General features: G+C 52.1%; 1 protein-coding gene across 2 annotated transcripts; it reads left to right on the top strand.

The window, feature by feature from the left end:
• Window positions 1-2,103: 2,103 nt before the first annotated feature.
• LOC102573570 (solute carrier family 22 member 6-A) lies at window positions 2,104-18,503 on the top strand. 2 transcript variants are annotated; one of them, XM_019496985.2, is made up of 10 exons: window positions 2,104-3,119; window positions 8,475-8,578; window positions 8,958-9,112; window positions 10,637-10,805; window positions 12,416-12,539; window positions 12,836-12,951; window positions 13,842-14,056; window positions 15,512-15,620; window positions 16,337-16,540; window positions 17,142-18,503. In XM_019496985.2, exons 1-10 carry the CDS (start codon window positions 2,718-2,720, stop codon window positions 17,236-17,238), a joined length of 1,695 nt encoding a protein of 564 aa, XP_019352530.1. In that variant the 5' UTR covers window positions 2,104-2,717; the 3' UTR covers window positions 17,239-18,503. The 2 variants fall into 2 exon arrangements, with proteins under 2 accessions (XP_019352530.1, XP_019352531.1); XM_019496986.2 differs by lacking the exon at window positions 2,104-3,119 and adding an exon at window positions 6,780-7,792.
• The last annotated feature ends 1,806 nt before the right edge of the window (window positions 18,504-20,309 follow it).

Raw genomic sequence — 20,309 nt, 5'->3', positions numbered from 1 at the left:
TAAGCCCCCAAGCTATAACAGAAACAACAAGAGGGAAAGAAGTCCTCTGCCCCTTTAAGAAGGCAAGTCTTCCCTCACTGCTAGTGCTGGCAGACCTCGCAGCCCCGGGCTGTCCCTGCAAGCTCCCCAAGCTTCACTGGGGCTCCACAGACAAGACAGTCCCTTCAGGAGCCCTGCTACCAGGAGCTCTTCAACATGTGGCTGCCAGGGAGAGACTATCTCACTAGCCCAAGCCTCAGGTATATAGCCTCCCTGGGCCCTGCCCTTTTAGTCAGCAGACTGTCGGGGCTGCCTGCAGGTGCCTGCTACCTGGTCCAATTGCCCTGTGGTCATGGGGACCTGCAGCTGCTGAGCCCAGCCTGCCCTGCAGTGCTCCCCAGCTGGGCTGTTTCTACCTTAAAGGAACAGAGAGCCCCAGACTCTCTGCGACAGTGAGGAAGATGATTTTTCTGCCCAAGATAGAAGCAGCCTACTTGGATTCCAGATACTCCAATCCCATCCATCCATCCATCCATCCATCCATCCATCCATCCATCCATCCATCCATCCATCCATCCATCCATCCTTCTAACTTTCTTGGTATCTAGTCTCATCCTTCCATCCATGTATCTCCTCTTCTTTTCACCCATCCATATACTCAACCCTTTATCTAACTATCCAAATAACTTCCCCAATACATCTATCCATTCACCCATCTTCTCTCTTGCTTGATAAGTACCCTTGAATCCATTCAGCTACACATCTCTCTCTTTCCTGATATTTACTCCCATCTCTTTACACGCACATCTCCCAGTCTCAATCCATCCATGTACGCGGGCCTTTATTTCTCTATTCTAATAGCTACCTCCATCCATCCATCCTTCTTTCTTGATATCTATTTCTAGCCCTCCACCCACACATGTCCCTCCTCTGCTCATCCATCCATATACACAATACTTTATCTAAAGCAGTAATTCCCCCCTTGCACACCCAACTGCTTGCCCGCCTGCCCATCCATCCATCCATCCATCCATCCATCCATCCTGTATATCTCTACGCGGATGTCTCTCTCTCACTGGATATCTATCACTATCCAGGCAGCCTGTGCATTCTGTGGACTGGGTTTGATGATCCAGAAGAGCTCTTTCCATTATGCCCTAATGTTTATCAGCACTTGATGAAGTGAACCCAAATTCACAAAAGCTTGTACTCTATACATCTTATTTAGTTAGTCTATAAAGATGCGTATCTACCCTGCCTTCTGACCGACTTCATGCTAACATGGATAAATTTCCTCTCCCAACGTCCCTAACAGCCATTTCACCATCTTGTTCATTGCAGGTATCAGATCCTCATTCTAGGAAGGTCTTTCCTTGTGTGGCTGTTCTACACCTGGTATGGCAAGCCACCCCAATCTCAGCTGCTGCACCATGAGGCTAAGGAGACCTATAAAATATCATAGAGGGCAAGGCCCTTGGAGGTCACAGCTAGTCCATCCATCCAACTAACCAACCAACCAACCACGCATCCATCCATGATCACAAAGGGGTCATAGCTAATCTATCTGCCTGTCCAACCATCCATCCATCCAACCATCCAGGCAGAATCAGCATCCTTGACAAGGTTTTGCCCAATATACGCAACAACCCTCTTCTACAACCATCAGGCCCAATGAACAAGACACCTCAAACGTCCTTGGACTTGCTCCAGGCCAAGTAATGGGACTGACAGTCCCAACAATGTCCTCTTTCTGCAAGGACAGGAAGGAAGTGGTTCAAATCTGCCTCAGATCCCAGGCAGGGGGCCATGCCCCCACTGCAGAGAAAGGTGAAATGACACCAATCTATATTGATCGGAGCAGGGGGTCTGATTCCTCTCTGATCCCCAAAGTGGTGCTGGGCTGACCCTGATGAAGGAGCACGACCCTCTCACCAGGAGCTGTTGGATTGGGGTCCTAACAGGCTAAACCCAGACCAGTCCCAATCCCCAACTGCCAGGCTAAACATAGCTCCCCCCCCAATCTGGGTCTCTCTCCTGATCCAGTTAATTTTTAGCCTTGTGATGCACCGGAAAACATTCAAGTCTCATCAGAAATGCAGAAGAAACCTTGAACCTCAGCCCTAGGAGGAGCTTTGGACTCTGTCTCCAAGATCTCTCTCTTCAACAATTCTCTTCCTCAACTTAAGCCATCCAAGACGGGATAAAACTTTAACCACTCTTCAGCTTCAGGGCATCCATCACACCAGTGGCTCCACAGAAGCCAGCATTTCTTGGGGATGAGCGTGGAAATGGGTTTCAGCAAAAAAACAACCCTGTGAGGCAACACGAGCTCTTGGCAAAATTCGAACGGTGGTTTCACTTCAGGTGGAAGGTGCCGGTGTCTTTTGCAATCCCAGGGTAGAGCTGATTCCAAGCGGTGATTCGAGGAACCAGCAGCCAAGTGCCAGAAAAGCCCTTCTTAGGAAACCGGGGCCTCAAGGATTCCCCAACAGCTGATTTCTTCCACAAATTGCCCGACTGATGAGCTAATTGCCTTCTTCCAAGTCCGGTCACTGGAATTACGTTGGTTGGATGGCAGAGTTCTGGGCCTGGCTTCCATAACCCAGCGTTTGATCTCGGCACAACGGCTATCGACCTGGAATTGGTACTGATGAGTCGTTGACACAGACTCGCTCTGGCCAATTGTTTCCCAGCTCTCATCCATCTCAGAAAACACCAAAGCTCCCAGGCTTGGCATCATGAGTTTCCCAGAGCTTTTGAACCAGGTGGGAGGCATGGGACGTTTCCAAGTGCTCTACGTCATCTTCTTGAATGTCCCGGTGTTGATGCTGGCTTGTCACGCTGTACTGCAGAACTTCACTGGGGGGTCTACTGACCATCACTGCCAAATTCACAGCAATACCAGCAACGTTTCTCTTGTTAACATGGCCCAAAACCTCAGCAGCCAGGACCTGTTGAGGATTTCCATCCCCGTGGATGAGAACCAGAGACTGGAGAAGTGTCGCCGCTTTGTTACCCCACAGTGGTGGCTCTTACAACCCAACGCCAGCATGTCCAACACAACCGTGGTAGAAACAGAGCCCTGCATTGATGGGTGGGTCTACGACAAGAGTGTTTTCCCCAGCACCATCATCATGGAGGTACGTAAAACCAATTGTCAGCGCAGAGTGGGGAATAGGGTCATGTTGGCCCATGGCAGTGGGAAACGGAGGGGGGAGTTGAAAATAGGCATGTCGGAAGCATCTCTCTCTTTTATGGTGTCTCAAAGCAAGGTTTCTTTCTCCTCTAGGCAAGAATGGGTCTACATTTTCTCTTTCCATCTTCATACACTCTCCATCCATCCATCCATCCATCCATCCATCCATCCATCCATCCATCCATCCATCCATCCATCCATCCATCCATCCATCCACCTCTATCCCTCTTGCTACTCAACTCTATATCTGTCTATTCATCCTGTCACCTCCATAAACCACCCACCACCCATTTCTCTCTCCATCACCATGTGCTTCTCTGTCCGTCCACCCACCCATCTGCATTGACAAAGCTCATTGCCTATCCAGCCGCACAACCATCCCTGTAAGGAGTCTTTTATTCACCCATCCCCGTGCATTCCCCTTTTTCTTTCCATACACATATAAATGTCCTCTTGTCCTCCACAGCCACCCACCCACCTCCATCGCTGGTAGACTAAAAATATTATATCATCCCACATGAATGTTGAGCATACTATCTTATTCATCTTCCCTACCCCAAGCTTAGCCTTCAGTGATGACCCCATATTACCAGCACTCCTATTGCAAGGCACACAGGACAGGGTGCAAAACACACCTCCCTTCCAGCCAACCAGAGCAATCACGGCTGCTTCTGGCAGCATTTGGTGAGCTTCACCATAATACACCCCAGATGGAGCAGCCTGGCCAAGGAGAAAGGCGTTGAGATGAATGCACTGGATCAAGACAAGACTTCACGTGTCAGTTCTCAGCTCAGAGGAATCATAACTCGTGGTAGAGGTGGTCTCTTTTATATCATAAAAAAGATATAAGATTATATAAAATTACTTTAAATGATAAAGGAGTTTGTCTCTACCATGAGTTCTCATTACTTTTGCCTCTAGACCAATACAGCTACAACCTGGATACCTGACAGCTCTCAGCTCGGGCATCCACCACTTGTCAGAGCTGGAAATTTTGGATACACGGACCACAGGCTTGACCCAGTGCGGCCCTTCTGCTATGCGGGGCTTCTGGGCAGATCGCAGCCAGGCATTTGGTCACGCCAGCAGACCTGACCACTTTTCCTTTTGCTGCTGGCTTTGGCGAAGGACCCACTGCTCAGGGCCCTTTGCCTCTGCTGCAGCAGAGCCCGTAGATAACACCCCAAGGCCACCCAGGGCTTGTTAGAAATGCAAAATGAGCAAAGTTAAACAAGTAAACTGTCACTTAGCCCTTGGCTGTCCTCCTGCAGCTCTTCCCAGGCTTCAACTTCTGGGTGCATCTTATCTTTCAGAGGCTTTGAAGAGCCTGGGGGCTCGTGCAAACGAACAAGCAAGTGAACAGAGGAGCAGCCCTGCTCCGAGCCCCTCTTGGTGGCTGCTTAACCCTGGTAATCAATCCCAGGTCCAGGCAGCCTGCTCCCTGCTGCTGCAGCCCCTGGAGGCTGCTTTCAGCATCTTTTATTCTCTCCCCTGGTAGTCCACGTGGCTGGCTCTTCCTCATTCACCACACCTGTGTCAGCTCCCTTGCTGGGAGGCTCAGGTCTGGGGTGGGCATGGGGAAGCGCTCCCAGGGCTTGGGGCTGTTCAGGCTCCCCCACACCCACAGTATAACAGGCCCAGCCCTGTTACACACCTCCCAATTCAGGGTCCAATCCTCCTTTCCTCGAAGTCGATGAGTTCGCCTCCTCGCTCTTCCTCGAGAAAAAGTCGGTGTTGCAGTGCACTCTCCCTGGCTGATGTGCTATAGAAAAATTAAAAATTTGCAAGCTCAGCCTCCACTGCATTAACTTTGGGGTTTCCAACTTTATTTAACCATTGGGATGGTGCGTGATTGGTCACTGTTGTAGATTTGCGCCCAGCCAGATAGTAACAGAAACTTCCTACCCCTCGTTTCACTGCCAGGCATGCTCTCTCAGCTGCAGCGCGTGCCCACTCCCGGGGCTGTCGGTCCTGGCTAACGGAGGCCACCAGATATTCCCCCGTCTCCTCTGGCTGCGACAGCGCTGCCTCCGATGCCCCGTAGAGGGATCGTATATAATATCAATGGTCTGGTGAAGTCTGGCGCGTACCCCACCGCCTGGGTGCAGAGGGCTTTTGTAACTCTTAGAAATGCATGCTCCGTCTCAGGGGTCCAGCTGATCCTGCTTGGGGCCACATCCTGCGTTAGCTCCGACAACGGCGCGGGGATGTCTGAGAACCCGGGCGTCCGGCACCCACAGGAGGTGGCGAGTCCTAAAAAGGACTGCATCGGGTTTTTGTCTGTGGCCTCGGGTACTCCTGCAGGGCTTGAACCTTGCCTGTTAGTGGCTGGATTCGCCCTCCTCCTATGCAGGATCCCAAGTACTGGGTCTCTTTTTCACTTGGGGCGCATTTCCCTGGATTTGCCGCTAGCCCCGCAGACTGCAGCTCCTGGAGCGCAGCGTTAAGGTGCTTTCGACGTTCCTCCCACGACCGTGACTCAACCACCACATCACGGATGTAAGCCGCTGCAGTCCTGATGCAGGGCTAACACCTTGTCCGTGGGCCTCCGAAACACTGCAGCAGCCCCACGCAGCCCAGCGGGCACACGCATGGATTCGTACAACCCCCAAGGGTGGCAAATGCAGTTTTTCCCAGGAGCGCTCTTCACTGGTATTTGCCAGTTCCCTTTGGATAGATCAAGGGTGGATATGTAACACTGCTGCCCCCATTTTCTCTGGTAGGTCTTCCACGCAGGGCATAGGGAAGGCATCAAAGTGGACCACATGATTAACTTTCCGGAAATCAATGCAGCGGCGCACGGTCTGGTCCTTTTTGGGGCCCACGATGATAGGACTGTGCCATTCACTTCGCAATTCCCTAATGACCCCATCGGCCACCGTCTGCTCCGCCGCTGCCCGAACCTCCTGTCATTTTTGTGGGATTCTTCTCCAGCCTTCTTGGACCGCCTGCCCTGGCAGCGTTCGTGTCCCGTGCTCATTTAAGACGGTCTTCCCTGGGCAAGTTGTGAACACCTTTGCGAAGGACCGCACACCCTGCATTAGCTGTTGCTGCTGGAGCATAGTTAAGTGCTGTCCCAGCTTTATGGCCTCTGACCTGCTGTATCTGTCCCAATTTTTCCCCCTGTCCCCAGCTTTCTTAGCAAACCTGCCCTTAACAACCCACAGTGAAAACAAGGGGAACTTTCCCAGCGAGGGAACCAATTTGTAAGCTGTTATGGGTGGCTTCTGGGCAGACGTGTTTGGTGATGCCAACAGAGCTGACCACTTTTACTTGTGCTGCTGGCTTGGGCTAAGGACCATGTGGCCGGCTCTTCCTCATTCACCACACCTGTGTCAGCTCCCTCCCTGGGGGGGTCCCAGGACCTGGGTCCTCAGCTTTTGGCGAGTCCGTCCGGGTCTGGGGTGGGCGTGGGGAAGTGCTCCCAGGGTGTGGGGCTGTTCAGACTCCCCCACCCCCAAAGGAGCAGGGCCCGGCCCTGGTACACCTTTCACCTGGACTCTTGGGTTCCTGCCATCGCAGAACTAGAGCCGAGTTCACGAGAGCTCAGGGCGGCACTGAGCTGTCTACGATTCAAGTTAATATTTTCAAGCCCTGTGGCGCAAATGTTCATATGTTCACCCGCCTCGGTGACATTTCTCAGCCACGGTCCACATGCTTCTCACCTCTGGACTAGAACCATTTTTGTGCTGTTTCTGGCACATTTTCCCTTAAACTTGCATTTATTTTTTACTTCAGCCAACCCAGCCGCGGTCAAACTTTAACAAAGAAAGCAGCTTATATAACCCGCTGGGGAATAAAGACGACCGAAAGGGTCCGACATTGGAATCAAACCTGTTGAAAACTGTCTTTGGATGCATTGAGAGTTAGCAGAAAAGGCGTCCGGGGCTCTTGCTGGGATAAAACACGTGCATAGGAGGGATTTTTGCAAGCCAGGAGAAGCCAAACCAGCTTCCACCAGGCTATAACATGTTTGATGATATATGTAGACCTTAGCGTCAACTCAGCAACTCTTCTCGGGACACTCTAGAAGCCATTGGTGACTCTTTGCCGAGATCTCTGTCGTCCGATCTTTGCAGTCGGAGATCCAACGTGGGATAGAAATGAACAACCTCCACCGCTCTTATTTCCGATAACTCAATATTGATGGTCTACAAGCTGTTGGTTTTCTTGGGGATCAGGTTGGTTCTCTGATCCCATCCCTATCCCACCATCATGGGTTTTTCTGATCTCTTGGATCACGTCGGAGGCATGGGCCGCTTCCAAGTCTTCTACATGGTTTTGCTGGGCATCCCTGTATTCTTCATGCCCAGCCATAACCTTCTCCAGAATTTTACTGCCGGCACCGCGGATCACCACTGCCAAGTTCACATCAGTGCCAATGACAGCCATTTTGTCAACCTCCCCCAAAACCTCAGTGCCCGAGACCTCTTACAGGTCTCCGTCCCAATGGATGCGAACCAGAAGCCAGAGCAGTGCCGCCGCTTCGTGACCACCCAATGGCAGCTCCTGAACGCCAGCCTGACGGCTGCCAACATGACCAAGATAGAAACCGAGCCCTGTATGGATGGCTGGACCTATGACAGGAGCGTTTTCGCCAAAACCATTGTGATGGAGGTACGTGAGGCCAGGAAACGGTGTCATGCAGAAGCACGATGCCACGCTGTGAGAAACGGAGTGGAGGGATTGGACCCAGGCTTGTTGGAAGCACGGCCATTGCATGGATGATTCCAGCAATTCGGGAACTCCCTTACTATGAAGGAGCGAAGTTTTCTCTCTCCATCTTCACGCATGTGCATTGATCCATCCATATTTCAACTCCCATGGTGTCCATCTTTCTGCTTATTCCTCCATCCCCATGCGCTCCCCCTTACCAATCTGTCGGTCTATCCGTCAGCACCTTGGCTTGTCTCTCTCCCTCTGTCCATTTGTGTCTCTGTCTCTCTCTTCCTGCACCCATTCCCTCTATCTGTCCATCCCCGCATGCACCTTCTACCATACCTACCTATCCATCTCTATTCACACTGACACATCTACCTATTAGGTTATACACCCTCCATCCCTCCACACGTCCATCTGTACACTCACTACTCTATCCGCCTGTCCCAAATGCATGTCCCAGAAACAATGCAGCCTTTCTCCAACTATGAGTTTACTTATCCCTCCATCCATCCCTTGAACCCATCTAGATGGGTACCTATCCTGTCCCAAAAATATACAGCGCCCCCCCCACCTATTCATCCACCCGCACAGCTTTCTATACATCTGACCTTCTTCGTGGATTCTCTCCGCCCTGCAGTGGGACCTCGTATGTGACTTCTGGAAGCTAAAGCAGATGGCTCAGTCAATCTACATGGCAGGGGTCCTTGTCGGAGGCATTGTTTTTGGGGGACTCTCGGACAGGTGAGGCTGATGTGGTTATGATTCCCAGGTGGTTCCTGGGCTCTACTCCTCATTCGTCTTCATGTGCAGCCCCCAAAATAATTTAGGGGTGGAAATGTAGACGCTGATGGATATTGGGAGGCAGAGAGAGAATGCCCAGGGCATCTGTGAGGTTCCTAAATCTCCTACTCCCATAGGGACCTTGCCACCAGCTTGCACTGGGATGCGTCTACATGGAAACAGGGCAAAATGCTATCACACGGGCATTTTCTCCGTGACTCAAAGTGGGCATCATCCACCATGTTTTCTGATTCAAAACGGCCAATCCTGGCTATTCCTGCCCACCTGGGGATGGAGAAAGCCAAGATGGCTTTCCTCACATCAGTTCATTTCCACCCAGGTTTGGCCGCCGGTCGCTGCTGATTTGGTGTTACCTGCAGATGGCCTCCATGGGCGCCGCGTCCGCCTTCTCCCCCAGCTTCTCCGCCTACTGCGTCTTCCGTTTTCTGACCGGCATGGCCTTCTCGGGCATCGTGTTGAACTGTGTGTCGCTGTGTGAGTATGACTGACTGCCAGCTTCTCTCCTCCCTGAGACAAGAGGAGTTGGTTACTGGGAGAGGAAGGGAAGGGAAGGGAAGCGGGTCCTTTTCTATGGCTCCCAACTCTCCTAGGTTAAGGCAACGTTCAGCATTTTATCATGACATCCGCTAATTTAGCACAACTGAGCCAATCCTTTATCATGATGACTCTTGTGATACTTCAAAGACGCTCTCCTTTTGTAACAGGAGCGTTGGTGTTGGCTATAGCCAAGGCTGGGGATGGCGACTGAGCTGGGCCAATGCTCCTGCTGGAGGCTCCTGGCTAGAGGGTCTTGCCAATGCCACATTTGGGGTCTGGCATTGAATTTGGGGTCAGAAAAGAATGTTACCCATGGTCAGATTGGTCGGGACTGGGGGGCTGGGGGAGGGTTGCCTTCTTCTGTAGTGGGGGCACAGCCTCTGCCCATGATCTCTTGAGTGTATGTTAACAACTGTTTACAACAGCGGGACATGGGCCAACATCGTTCCTTTGCTTTACTTCTGGCAGGTTCAGGTGTTATGAGCTGTGTTGTGTTAGGCTTGGTGGTAGTTTTACCAGGAGCTAGATCAGGGGCAGGCAATTATTTCGGGCAGAGGGCCGCTTACTGCGTTTTGGCAAGCCATCGAGGGCCGCATGGCAGGCAGCCAGGGGCAGATTAATATTAATTTTCTAAATTTCTTAGGGGCCCTGCAGACCGGACAGAATGGCCTGGCGGGCTGCATCCGGCCCGCAGACCGCATTGTGCCCACCCCTGAGCTAGATGATGGATTTGTAGGGGATGGCTTGGATAGGGATAATCCTGTCTCAGGCAGGGGGGTGGGCTAGCTGTGACCTCTGGAGGTCCCTTCTAGCCCCACTTCTCTACGAGTCCATGGGGTCATCCACACTGTTTCCCCTTACTCAAAACGGCCACCATCTACCATTATTAGGGATGAAGCCAGCAAGACGGGTGCCATTTCCCCCACAGGGTATTGGCATGAAAAAGGGTGGGTTGCCCCTAATAAAGATGGTGGCTACCTCCTGCTCAGGCACTTGGGCACAGGGGAATAGGACCGTAATTAGACCCCTAAGAACCAGTTAGAAGCCTAACAAGTGGAACAGAATCCAGCCCTGAGATCTCCAGCAAAAACCCCCCAACCCTCATATGCAGAAAGATGGGCAGAGAATACCCCAAACAGGGCAACTTGTAAAGCACAGAGGTTTCCCTTGGAAGCCACCCGGAGTGGAGCAAACTCCAAGATGATCCAGACTTTCATGCATCAACTAGAAGACAGAGGGAGAGCAGCCATCTTGTTCCCCGAAGGACCCTTTTATTAGCCTCTCTAAGAAGGGGAGAGCTGCTGGATATTTGTAGCTCATGGGATTTCCACTCTACCGATAAACTCATATCTGTATGCTGTGGGGGAATGTATGGGATCCCACCGCTAACACCAAGCTCACCAGAAACCAGCAGTCCTCCTTCTCCAGATGTTGTCTCCATGGTCGCATGTCTCTCCCCAGGCCTGGAATGGACACCCACCCACATGCGAGCCATTGTGGGCACCTTGAACGGTTACTGCTACACCCTCGGGCAGTTCTTCCTTGCTGGCATGGCTTATGCCCTGCCAGATTGGCGCTGGCTTCAACTCACGGTGTCCTTGCCCTATTTTATCTTCTTCCTCTACTCCTGGTAAGTGGGCACCATCCCCATCCCTTCTGACTGTTGCCTGTGCCTTTGTAACCCCAAGGCTACACTTCTTCAATGCCCTCTGCACAGGGTAGGCCTTGAAAGGCATCTGGAAGCTGCAGCTGGTGCAGAAGGCGATAGCTCGCCTTCTGATAGGTGTAGGTCACCAGGGGCCCACAACTTGAGCCTTTCAGTGTCTGCACTGGCTCCCAGTAGCTTTGTGGATGCTACACGGGATGTTGGTGTCCATCATCTCTAAGGCTCTAAACAGACCTAGAGGGACTTTCACTCTTATGCCCGATCTCCACCCATAAGGTCAGCAGAAAGTAGTTACCATCGGTACGTCAAGTCTTGGCAAAAATGGGTGGGAAGTTGTCCACAGCAGTCACTCCTCATCTGTGGAGCTCTCTCTCTCAGGTCCTACACACTTTAAGATCATATAGGGGAAGGCATTTAGCAAACCAAGCTCAGCTGAGATGGTTAGTGGATTTCCATTGGATGTCCCTGCTCTGGTTCCCCCCTTTGAAGGTTTCTCTTCCCCTGCTGCTCATTTTCCTCTTGCTTTCTTTTATAAAGTTGCTCCATTATCTTACTACGAGCCATCCCAAACCTCTTTTGGGAAAGGTGGCACATAAATTGCACACGTGAATAAATGCAAATAAATCATCCCCCACTCCCTCCCCCCATCCTGTCTTTCTAAATGGGTTGAGGAATGAGGGCCAAGATGACAGAGAACAAACAACATCACATCTTTCCACGTCCTCACATCCCAGCTTCTAGAGCAGTGCCTTCGCTCTGCTTGGATCCATTCACAATAGGAAATAAGGATGAATGGACGGATGGATGGATGAATATGTAGGTACCTGGCTGGACGGATTGATGGATGGATGGATGGATGGATATGTAGGTACCTGGCTGGCTGGATGGATGGATGGATGGATGGATATGTAGGTACCTGGCTGGATGGATATGTAGGTACCTGGCTGGACGGATGGATGGATGGATGGATATGTAGGTACCTGGCTGGACGGATGGATGGATGGATATGTAGGTACCTGGCTGGACAGATGGATGGATGGATGGATGGATGGATGGATATGTAGGTACCTGGATGGATGGATGGATGGATGGATGGATATGTAGGTACCTGGATGGATGGATGGATGGATGGATGGATATGTAGGTACCTGGCTGGATGGACGGATGGATGGATGGATGGATGGATATGTAGGTACCTGGCTGGATGGACGGATGGATGGATGGATATGTAGGTACCTGGCTGGACGGACGGATGGATGGATGGATATGTAGGTACCTGGATGGATGGATGGATGGATGGATATGTAGGTACCTGGCTGGACGGATATGTAGGTACCTGGCTGGACGGATGGATGGATATGTAGGTACCTGGATGGATGGATGGATGGATGGACGATGAGGTAGGTGAAGAACAGGACTTTTCATAGATTCCCCCAGGATGTTACCATGATTCTTTGCACTTTCCAATCCCAGCATTGATTTTGGTCACCACCCCAAATACAAATCATCATGCCAGGAACCAGCAAGGCTGGTGCACATGTGCTCCATGGACGTGTCGATTTACGCTCTCCTAGGTGGTTCACGGAGTCTGCCCGCTGGCTGGTCATAACTGGCAAGCCCAACCGGGCCGTGAAGGAGCTCAAACGAGTGGCCAGGATAAACGGCAAGAAGGAAGAAGGAGATAAACTGAACGTAGAGGTAAAGGGCCTAGATCTCAGAGATGCTGGGCTGCTGGATGGGTGCATGACATAAGCGTAGGGGATTGTGAGGATCTGGTTATGAATTAGTTACTTCTGGAAAGATGTAGTCTCTTTTGGGCTGGTGACTTCTTGCTCTCACCATGGGATTCCCATATATATGCTTTTCACCCACCCACCCTTTTGCCTACCCCTCAGTTACTCTTGGTCCAGTCATATAACCCCTTTTCCATCTCCCTGCTGCATCTCCGGACCTTGGCTACTGTGAACGACCACAGAATTCCCTTCTCTCCTCAGATCTTGAAATCCAATATGCAGAAAGAAATGTCCTCCGTAAAAAACACCCACACCATCGCTGACTTGGCGCGGACACCTGTGGTTCGCCGGATCTCTCTCTGTCTCTGCTTTGTGTGGTGAGTTGGCTCAAGCGGTCCCATGAGACGGGCACTAAAGGACAGAAAGCACATTTGCACTGCTTTAGCTTCCTTTTGGACACGGATGTGACTTTCCCCTGGAGCTGGAGCAGACAGATGGATGTCTGCAGACGGTTATCCCAGGATAGCCGCACACAGCAGGTATCTATTCCAGTATGCTGCTACAAAGAGGCAAGGGAACGGGTGGTAGCCCGTCATCTTGTGCTATCCTAGCATAACCCCAGACACGTGATTCCTGGACCGGTATAACTCACACTGGTAAAGTTTTAGGCTGGATTTTTCCTAGGCTAATTCTACCCCAGATCTGAGTTATACTGCTATGCGCTGTATGCTGCGTGTCCACTTCTTTCCTAGCCTGGAGGAAAATCCTATTGCTCATGAAGTGACAAGGGCTGTAATTTGATGTCGCGCCTCACCCCGGGGCCTGTTAGTGATGCTGGAGCTTTCTAGACAGCACCGCTTTTCCCCTAGGAGAAATATCCCCTGAGCTAGTAGTCGCTGGACCCCACGCCTACCTCAGATCACAGAACAGGACCCAGTAGCCCTGGCTCCTAGCCCTCCCCTTCTTCCACCCAGTAATTCCCACTCCCCTCCCAGAGCTGGGGCTTGAACCCAGGTGTCCCGGCTCTCACCACATCCTACTATAACCCGCTATCTGCCTTTCTCCCCCAGACCTGGGATAGACCCCAGGTGCCCTGGGTCCCTGCTTCTACCTCCCAGATCCCAAGTCTGCTCCCGGAGGGGGGCAGCCCAGGAAGTGAGCAGAGCAAGGGTGCTCAGTCCCCCTCAATTTTCCATCCTTAATTTCACCATGGATGACACAAAATGAGTCTATACCTACCTGTACGCCTGTGCACCTTCCACACCAGGTTCTCCACCAGCTTTGCCTACTACGGCCTGGCCATGGATCTCCAGAACTTCAACGTTGACATCTATGTGATCCAGCTCATCTTCGGAGCTGTGGACATCCCAGCCAAGCTTGTTTCTGTCCTCACCATCACTTTTATTGGGCGCCGGTTCACCCAGGCTGCTGCCCTCATCCTCGCCGGGCTCTCCATCCTGGCCAACATCTTCGTGCCACAAGGTAAGGAGGCAAGCGGCTTGGAGCGTCGGAGGTGGGTCCCGACAGGGATAACTGTGCTCTAGGGCACCAGGGCATCACAGGGTACTATACCACCCGCTGCCAGCGGGGCCTTGGTAGTGGCTGGTGTGTGTCCACCCACCCCCATTGATGCATTGGTGTGAAGCCTGGAGCTGCCCTAGGTAGGAATAGTAATCCCATCCTGCAGTGTTGAGTGGATGGACGAGTATGGGGATGGATGGATGGATGGATGGATGGATGGATGGATGGATGGATATGGGGATCAATGGATGGAGGGAGGGATGAATATGGGGATTGATGGACGGAAGGGGGGAATGGGAGGACGCCAGTGGAAATATATTAGTTTACACCAGCTGGCAACTTTTGTGTTGGAAGACAGGAGAGATTTGCACCTTATAAACTAACTATACCATAGACTTCTCTTCTGGCCACCTACGGATTTATTTCTGCTGGGGATATGGACCGTCCACACCTGACGAGTCCATCACCCTTGTCCATTCTTGAGTCTCAAATACTGTTGATGGAAAAAAGGGGGCAAAACCCATCAAGTCTAACCCAAAACAATGTTTTTCAAAGAACTTCCCTTTCCCTCAAAGGAAAAAAAAGGAGCACTTTTTTCTCTGTCAAACGAAACATTTATTTTGCCCAATTTGGGGCAATTTTAAAGGTTCCATTTTTCAAACGCACACAATTCATTTCTCAATGAAACAGCCCTATGAATGCAAAACTAAAAGGGTTTTCCAGCACATTTAAGGGTTTTTTCCACCCTCTAAATAAATGTTCAGAATTTGGCAAAAAAAACCCCTAAAACAAGTGCTGGCTCATCTAGACCCAGCACTCTTTCCTGCCTATGCAGGGGGTCGGACTCGATGATCTATTGAGGTCCCTTCTGACCCTAACATCTATGAATCTATGAAACAACCCTAATGTGAATTGGCAAAAATGGCACCAAATCTGCACTTTTCAGACCCAAAATGTTCCAACATCTCTGAATAACAAAACCTAGTTAGCTTGAGATAGTCTTCAGGGTGGTTTTTTGCTCTATAGTTTATCTTCATACTCTATTAGCTTGTATTAGAAGTGACCTTATTTACTCACATACCATTCTCATACTTTGTCCTGAAAATTAGCGATTGAAATCTGGAGGGGTGGAGCAGGAGGGAGGTGTCTTAAACAAGAAAAGTGATTCTCAATGGTTTGGTTGAAGGGAGAAATCTCTTTTTTTTTCCTTCTGCCACCCCAGAAATATTGCAGGTCTTATTTGAGTGTGTGTCATATATGAATAAATACAGTAATGGTTTCACAAGTTGTTTCGCTCTCTTCCGTAAGTCACCCTTTTGGGAAGGGTGGCATATATATCTAATAAATAAAGGAAATACATTGTTTCTTGCTGTTTAACGGTTCCCAAACCATCTTCCCCTGCATCCTGCTGCCCAGATCTCCAGACTCTACGCACCATCATGGCCGTCTTTGGCAAGGGCTGTCTTGCCGCCTCCTTCAACTGTGTCTATATCTTCACAGGAGAATTGTACCCCACAGTGATCAGGTAGGTGAGGGGGAGAGATGCTTCAGGTGAGGCTAGGACAGGGGTGGGCGAAATGTGGCCCACGGGCCGAATGCGGCTCGCCAAGCCATTCTATCCAGCCCGCAGGGTCCCTAAAAACTTGAGAAAATGAATATTTATCTGCCCGTGGCTGCCTGCCATGTGGCCCTCAATGGCTTGCCAAAACTCAGTCAGCGACCTCTGCCCAAAATAATTGCCCGCCCCTGGGCTAGGACCTGCAAAGAACCAGAGTCAAGTAGTCTACGAAGTGGATCTATGAGGTCAATACTGGGAAGATCCCAAGATTTCAGGCACCCTAAGTGGCCCTGGTTGATGCATTGTGTTAGGTGCAGCACTGAGACTGGGGCTCCCATTGCATCGGGCACTGCCCAGATCCCAACCAAGATCAAACCAGGGGCTGGACCCCAGCTGAGATCCAGATCCCTAGACACATGACGAAACACAGCCCCTCTTCTCACAGTGTGGACTGAGGGCACCAAGGAAACAAGAGTAGCCAGAGGAGAAGGGAGGTGACCAAGGCCATAGGGTTGATCAGTGACAGAGGAAGGACCCTGGGTTGCCACCTCAGAGCCTAAACCCCCATTAGTCTGCTCCAAGGTTTGGGAGTGTCCCGGGTCCATCTCATCACTGTGGCTTCTGTTAACACCTCCCGACTAGTCCCTTCCCGTCCTACTTCTCTATGATTGTGTGGCCCACAGGCAGACGGGGATGGGCCTTAGTAACACCATGGCACGTATCGGGAGCATCACAGCACCCATGGTGAAGATGCTGAGCGAGTACTTCCCCTCCTTGCCTCTCATCATCTATGGAGCAGCCCCCATCATCTCTGGCATCGCTGCCACTTTCCTGCCGGAGACCCGCAACGTGCCGCTGCCCGAGACGGTCGAGGAAGTGGAAACCAGGTGGGTAGGGCCCATGGCATGTCCAGACAGGATGCGCTTCTCCCCAGAGACAGGTGGGGGGAGAATGAGATGGGTGCATATGGGGTAGATGAAGCCATGGAGGGATGGGTATCGGGGAAGGGTGGATGGATAGTCATATTTGAGAGTGGGTGGGTGGATGGATGGGCAAGCGTAGAGATAAATAGCGGGATGAATGAGTGATAATGTGGAGGGCTACGTGGGCACATATGAGGATGGAAGGAGGAGTGGAAGGAGAGACAGATGGGTGGATGTTGTGGGGATGGAGGGATGTGTGTAGGGATGGACGGACAAACAGAAAGACAGATGAAGTGGTGGGTAGAGCAGAGAGGAGGGTAGGAGGCAAGATGGGGGTTATGGGGGTAGACAGATCATTTCTACGTCCTGTCATCTCTCTCGAGGAAGGAAGAGCTACTACTCCAAGTGCTCTCCAGGCAGATGGGTGGACAGGGAGGTGGCGGCTGGGCTCACACCAGCTCCTCACCTGGTTCCTTCGACTCTAATCTCTATCCACACAAGGTGGGGAGATGTAACCCACCAACTCCTGGCCTCTGTCTCTTTCTCCGTTCCCTTCTTCTTCAAGGGCAAAGCAACTGAGAGAGGAAGAACAGCAGATGAAAACCCTCCTGGCCCCTGCCAAGCCAGACCCAGCCTCAGAAGCTGGCGAGAAGCAGCTGTAGCCACCATAGGGTAAAGGATTTTCCACGAAGTGCCAAGTGACTTAGGATCCTACGTGCTATTTTAATACGCCACAGACAAAAAACCCAGGACCCGCCAATGGAAGATTTGCCCTGGGCTCACCGTGAACACAGGAAGTTCTCTGCAGACACGACCGTGCCACCTCTGAGCCATCCCCCATCATACAGTGTCTTGGTTGGCTGACTTTAAGAGTAGGGATAAAACCCAGGCATCCTGGCTCCCAGCGCCTCAATGCTCAAACCACAAGATCCCAAGTTCCTCCCAGAGCCAGGGGTTGAACCCCGACGTCCTGGCTCCCTGGCCATATTGCTATAGGCACCAAACATCCTTCTTCAGCCAGAGCTGAGGCTAGACCCCAGGAGGCCTGGCTCCCAGCCCCTCTGCTCTAACTCACTGGCCACCACTCTTCTCTGATAGCTGGAGGGAGAACCCAGGAGTCCAGGCCCAGACCATACTGCCCCACTTACTAAACCCCAGGCCCCAGTCTGAACTGGGGATAAAATCCAGGGCTCCTGGCTCCCAGCCCACCACTGCTCTAGCCACTCCACTCCACACCTCTACAGAACCGCAGACCTATCGCCCTGCATCCCTGGTTCGCAACACCAGACCCCATTCCCCTCCCAGCTTGGGGAATGGCACCCAGGTGTCCTGGCTCCAGGCTCCCCATTGCTCCAACCCACCAGCCCCCAATTCCCCTCCCAGAGCTGGAGATAGAGCCCAGGTGTCCTGCTTTAACCCACTGGACCCTGCTTCCTCCCGAAGTGGGGAGAAAACCTAGGCATCCCAAGTCCCGGTCTCCAGTGCTCCAACCCACCAGCCCCAACCCCTTTCCAGAGCTGGGGAGAGAACCCAGGCATCCGGGCTGCCAGATCTGCTCCCCTAAATCCAGTCCAATGCCAAATGACTTCCACAGATGGGTTACCTCTTGGCCCTTTATCTACACTCAATGTTAAGTCCTAGAACCATGGAAGAGACAGGTTAGAAGGGCTCTGGGGAGGTCACCTCTAGTCGAACCCCTGCTGAGGCAGGATCAGCCCTTTCTGAACCACTTTAAATCCATCGTAAGGGAAGACAGTGGATCTTTCCTCTTTCCAGAGAGAGTTAATGGGCTGAGAAGATGCTTTGTGTGTAGGGGGGGACAAATAATTCCTAAGCCCTACCTGGCTTTGGCACCTGGTAGTTGGGTAACAGCATCTATTTATTGTACAAAGGAAATGCTCCAGTGAATAAAGCTGTTTATATGGCCCCTGGGTGTGTTATCTTTGGAGGGACAGAGTCAGAACCATTCCCCGTTGGTTTGAAGCAAAACACAGGCCCCGCATTGGATTACTGACTGAGCCTGCGGGGTGCTGACAATCCACACGACGGACTCGATTGCAAATAGCCCTTTGCCCTGCCCACTGGGTTTCTCATGTATTAATTAACGAGGGATTGACCCTTCCTGGCAAGAGGCAGGAAAAGATGGTTGGAGCTGTGTTACAGAATAACAAAGGCACGAGTTGGGGGGCGGGGGGGGCAATAAAGTGGTGTCAGTTGGGAAGGAAGCCAGGCATCCAGCCTCACCCCCTCTCTGTAGCCCGCCAGCCCCCGCTCCCTTCCCAGAGTGGAAAGAGAGCCCAGGCATCCGGGCCCCCAGCCTGCCCTGCTTGTTTCACTAGACAACCCCTCCCCACCCCCACATTATCTCCTTTCCAGAGCCTTGAATCTGATTCAGTGTTTTGTTACCCACCTGCCTCCACTCCCGTCCTGCAGCTGGGATGGAGCCCAGGAGTCCTGCATCCCAGCCCCCTCCTCGAACCATTAGAGCCCACTTTCCAGAGCCAGGAATGTAACCCAGGCAGCCCGGCACCCAGTTCTAACCCACCGGACCCTGCTCTGCTCCCAGAGCCGTGATACAGCACAACAGCCCCGGTTGCTTGCCTTTCTATTCATACCACTAGACCGCACTCCCCTCCCAGAGCTGGGAGAGCACCCAGGCATCCAGGCCCCCCCCCCTGAACCAAAGACCATAACGCCATGCTGATCCACACCAATGCATGGCTGCTCTTCCGATAAGGCTTTCAGACCTCTACTGGGAACAGATGGGGCCGGGGGGTGTCAGGGGAATGTAGGGGGCAGCGCTTGATGTTCCTATTACCCTTCGCTGGTGGGAGCCAACCAAACCCTGTGACCAGAGACCTCACAGATCTGGTGCTGAGTGACAGACCTTTGGACCCACCAATCAGCAAATCATCAACTACCATAGGCCTCCTGGAGCATGTCTTGACCTCCCCAGCTGGGATCCGGGTGGCTTCAAAGCCATCCCTGGGCCCCACTACTCCACCCCCCCCCACAAAAAAAAAGGGGGCTAGGGACCATTTGAACAGGGTCCCTAGGAATTATAGAGCAGTGGGGCTAGAAATCCAGTCAGATTACCCCCAGCCCAGCCCAGCTCAGCTCAGCCAAGGACTATCCAGCCCACTCTGACCCCATCACATAGTGACCCATGGCCCATGCCCCAGACAGCCACTGCTCTCTGCAGCCTGCCCTGGGTCAAGGCAGCAGGAGGGCATCCTATTCACTTGGTCCACAGCCTTCACGATTTCACAGAACTTCACCCCATAAACTGAATGGGAGCCAGCAGTGAGCTCTTGCTGCAACAAAAGCCAACAGCCTCCTGGATTGTAGTAGCAGGAGCATCATTTGCAAATCCAGGGCAGCGATTCTCCTGCTCCTTTCAGCACTAGGAGGCCTCCCCGGGAGTCCTGTGTCCAGTTTGGAGCCCAGCACTTCAAGAAGGGGGTGGGCAGGTTGGAAAGAGCCCAGCACAGAGCAGCGCAAATGATCGGGCCTGGGAGACAGGGCTGCTGAGGAAAGGCTAAAAGAGCTGAGGTTACTGAGTCTGGAGAAGAGAAGACAGAGAGGGGATCTGATCAGTCTTAAAACTTCTGAAGGGCAAGGACAGAGAGGCTCGAGATGGGCTTTTCTCTGTGGCCGTAAGGGACAGGACTGGGAGCAACGGCCTCAAGCTGCAGTAGGGAAACTGAGGCTGGAGAGGAGGTGCAATGGTCAA

The sequence above is a fragment of the Alligator mississippiensis genome, chromosome 15 (assembly GCF_030867095.1).
Source record: "Alligator mississippiensis isolate rAllMis1 chromosome 15, rAllMis1, whole genome shotgun sequence".
NCBI lineage: Eukaryota > Metazoa > Chordata > Crocodylia > Alligatoridae > Alligator > Alligator mississippiensis.
This window is presented reverse-complemented; position numbering and strand designations above follow the sequence as displayed.

Coding starts and splice junctions, on each gene's coding strand:
- LOC102573570 (XM_019496985.2), top strand. CDS start 2,718: ATGAGTTTCCCAGAGCTTTTGAACCAGGTGGGAGGCATGGGACGTTTC. Junction 9,113..10,636: donor GTTGAACTGTGTGTCGCTGT/GTGAGTATGACT, acceptor GTCTCTCCCCAG/GCCTGGAATGGACACCCACC. Junction 12,540..12,835: donor GAGATAAACTGAACGTAGAG/GTAAAGGGCCTA, acceptor TTCTCTCCTCAG/ATCTTGAAATCCAATATGCA.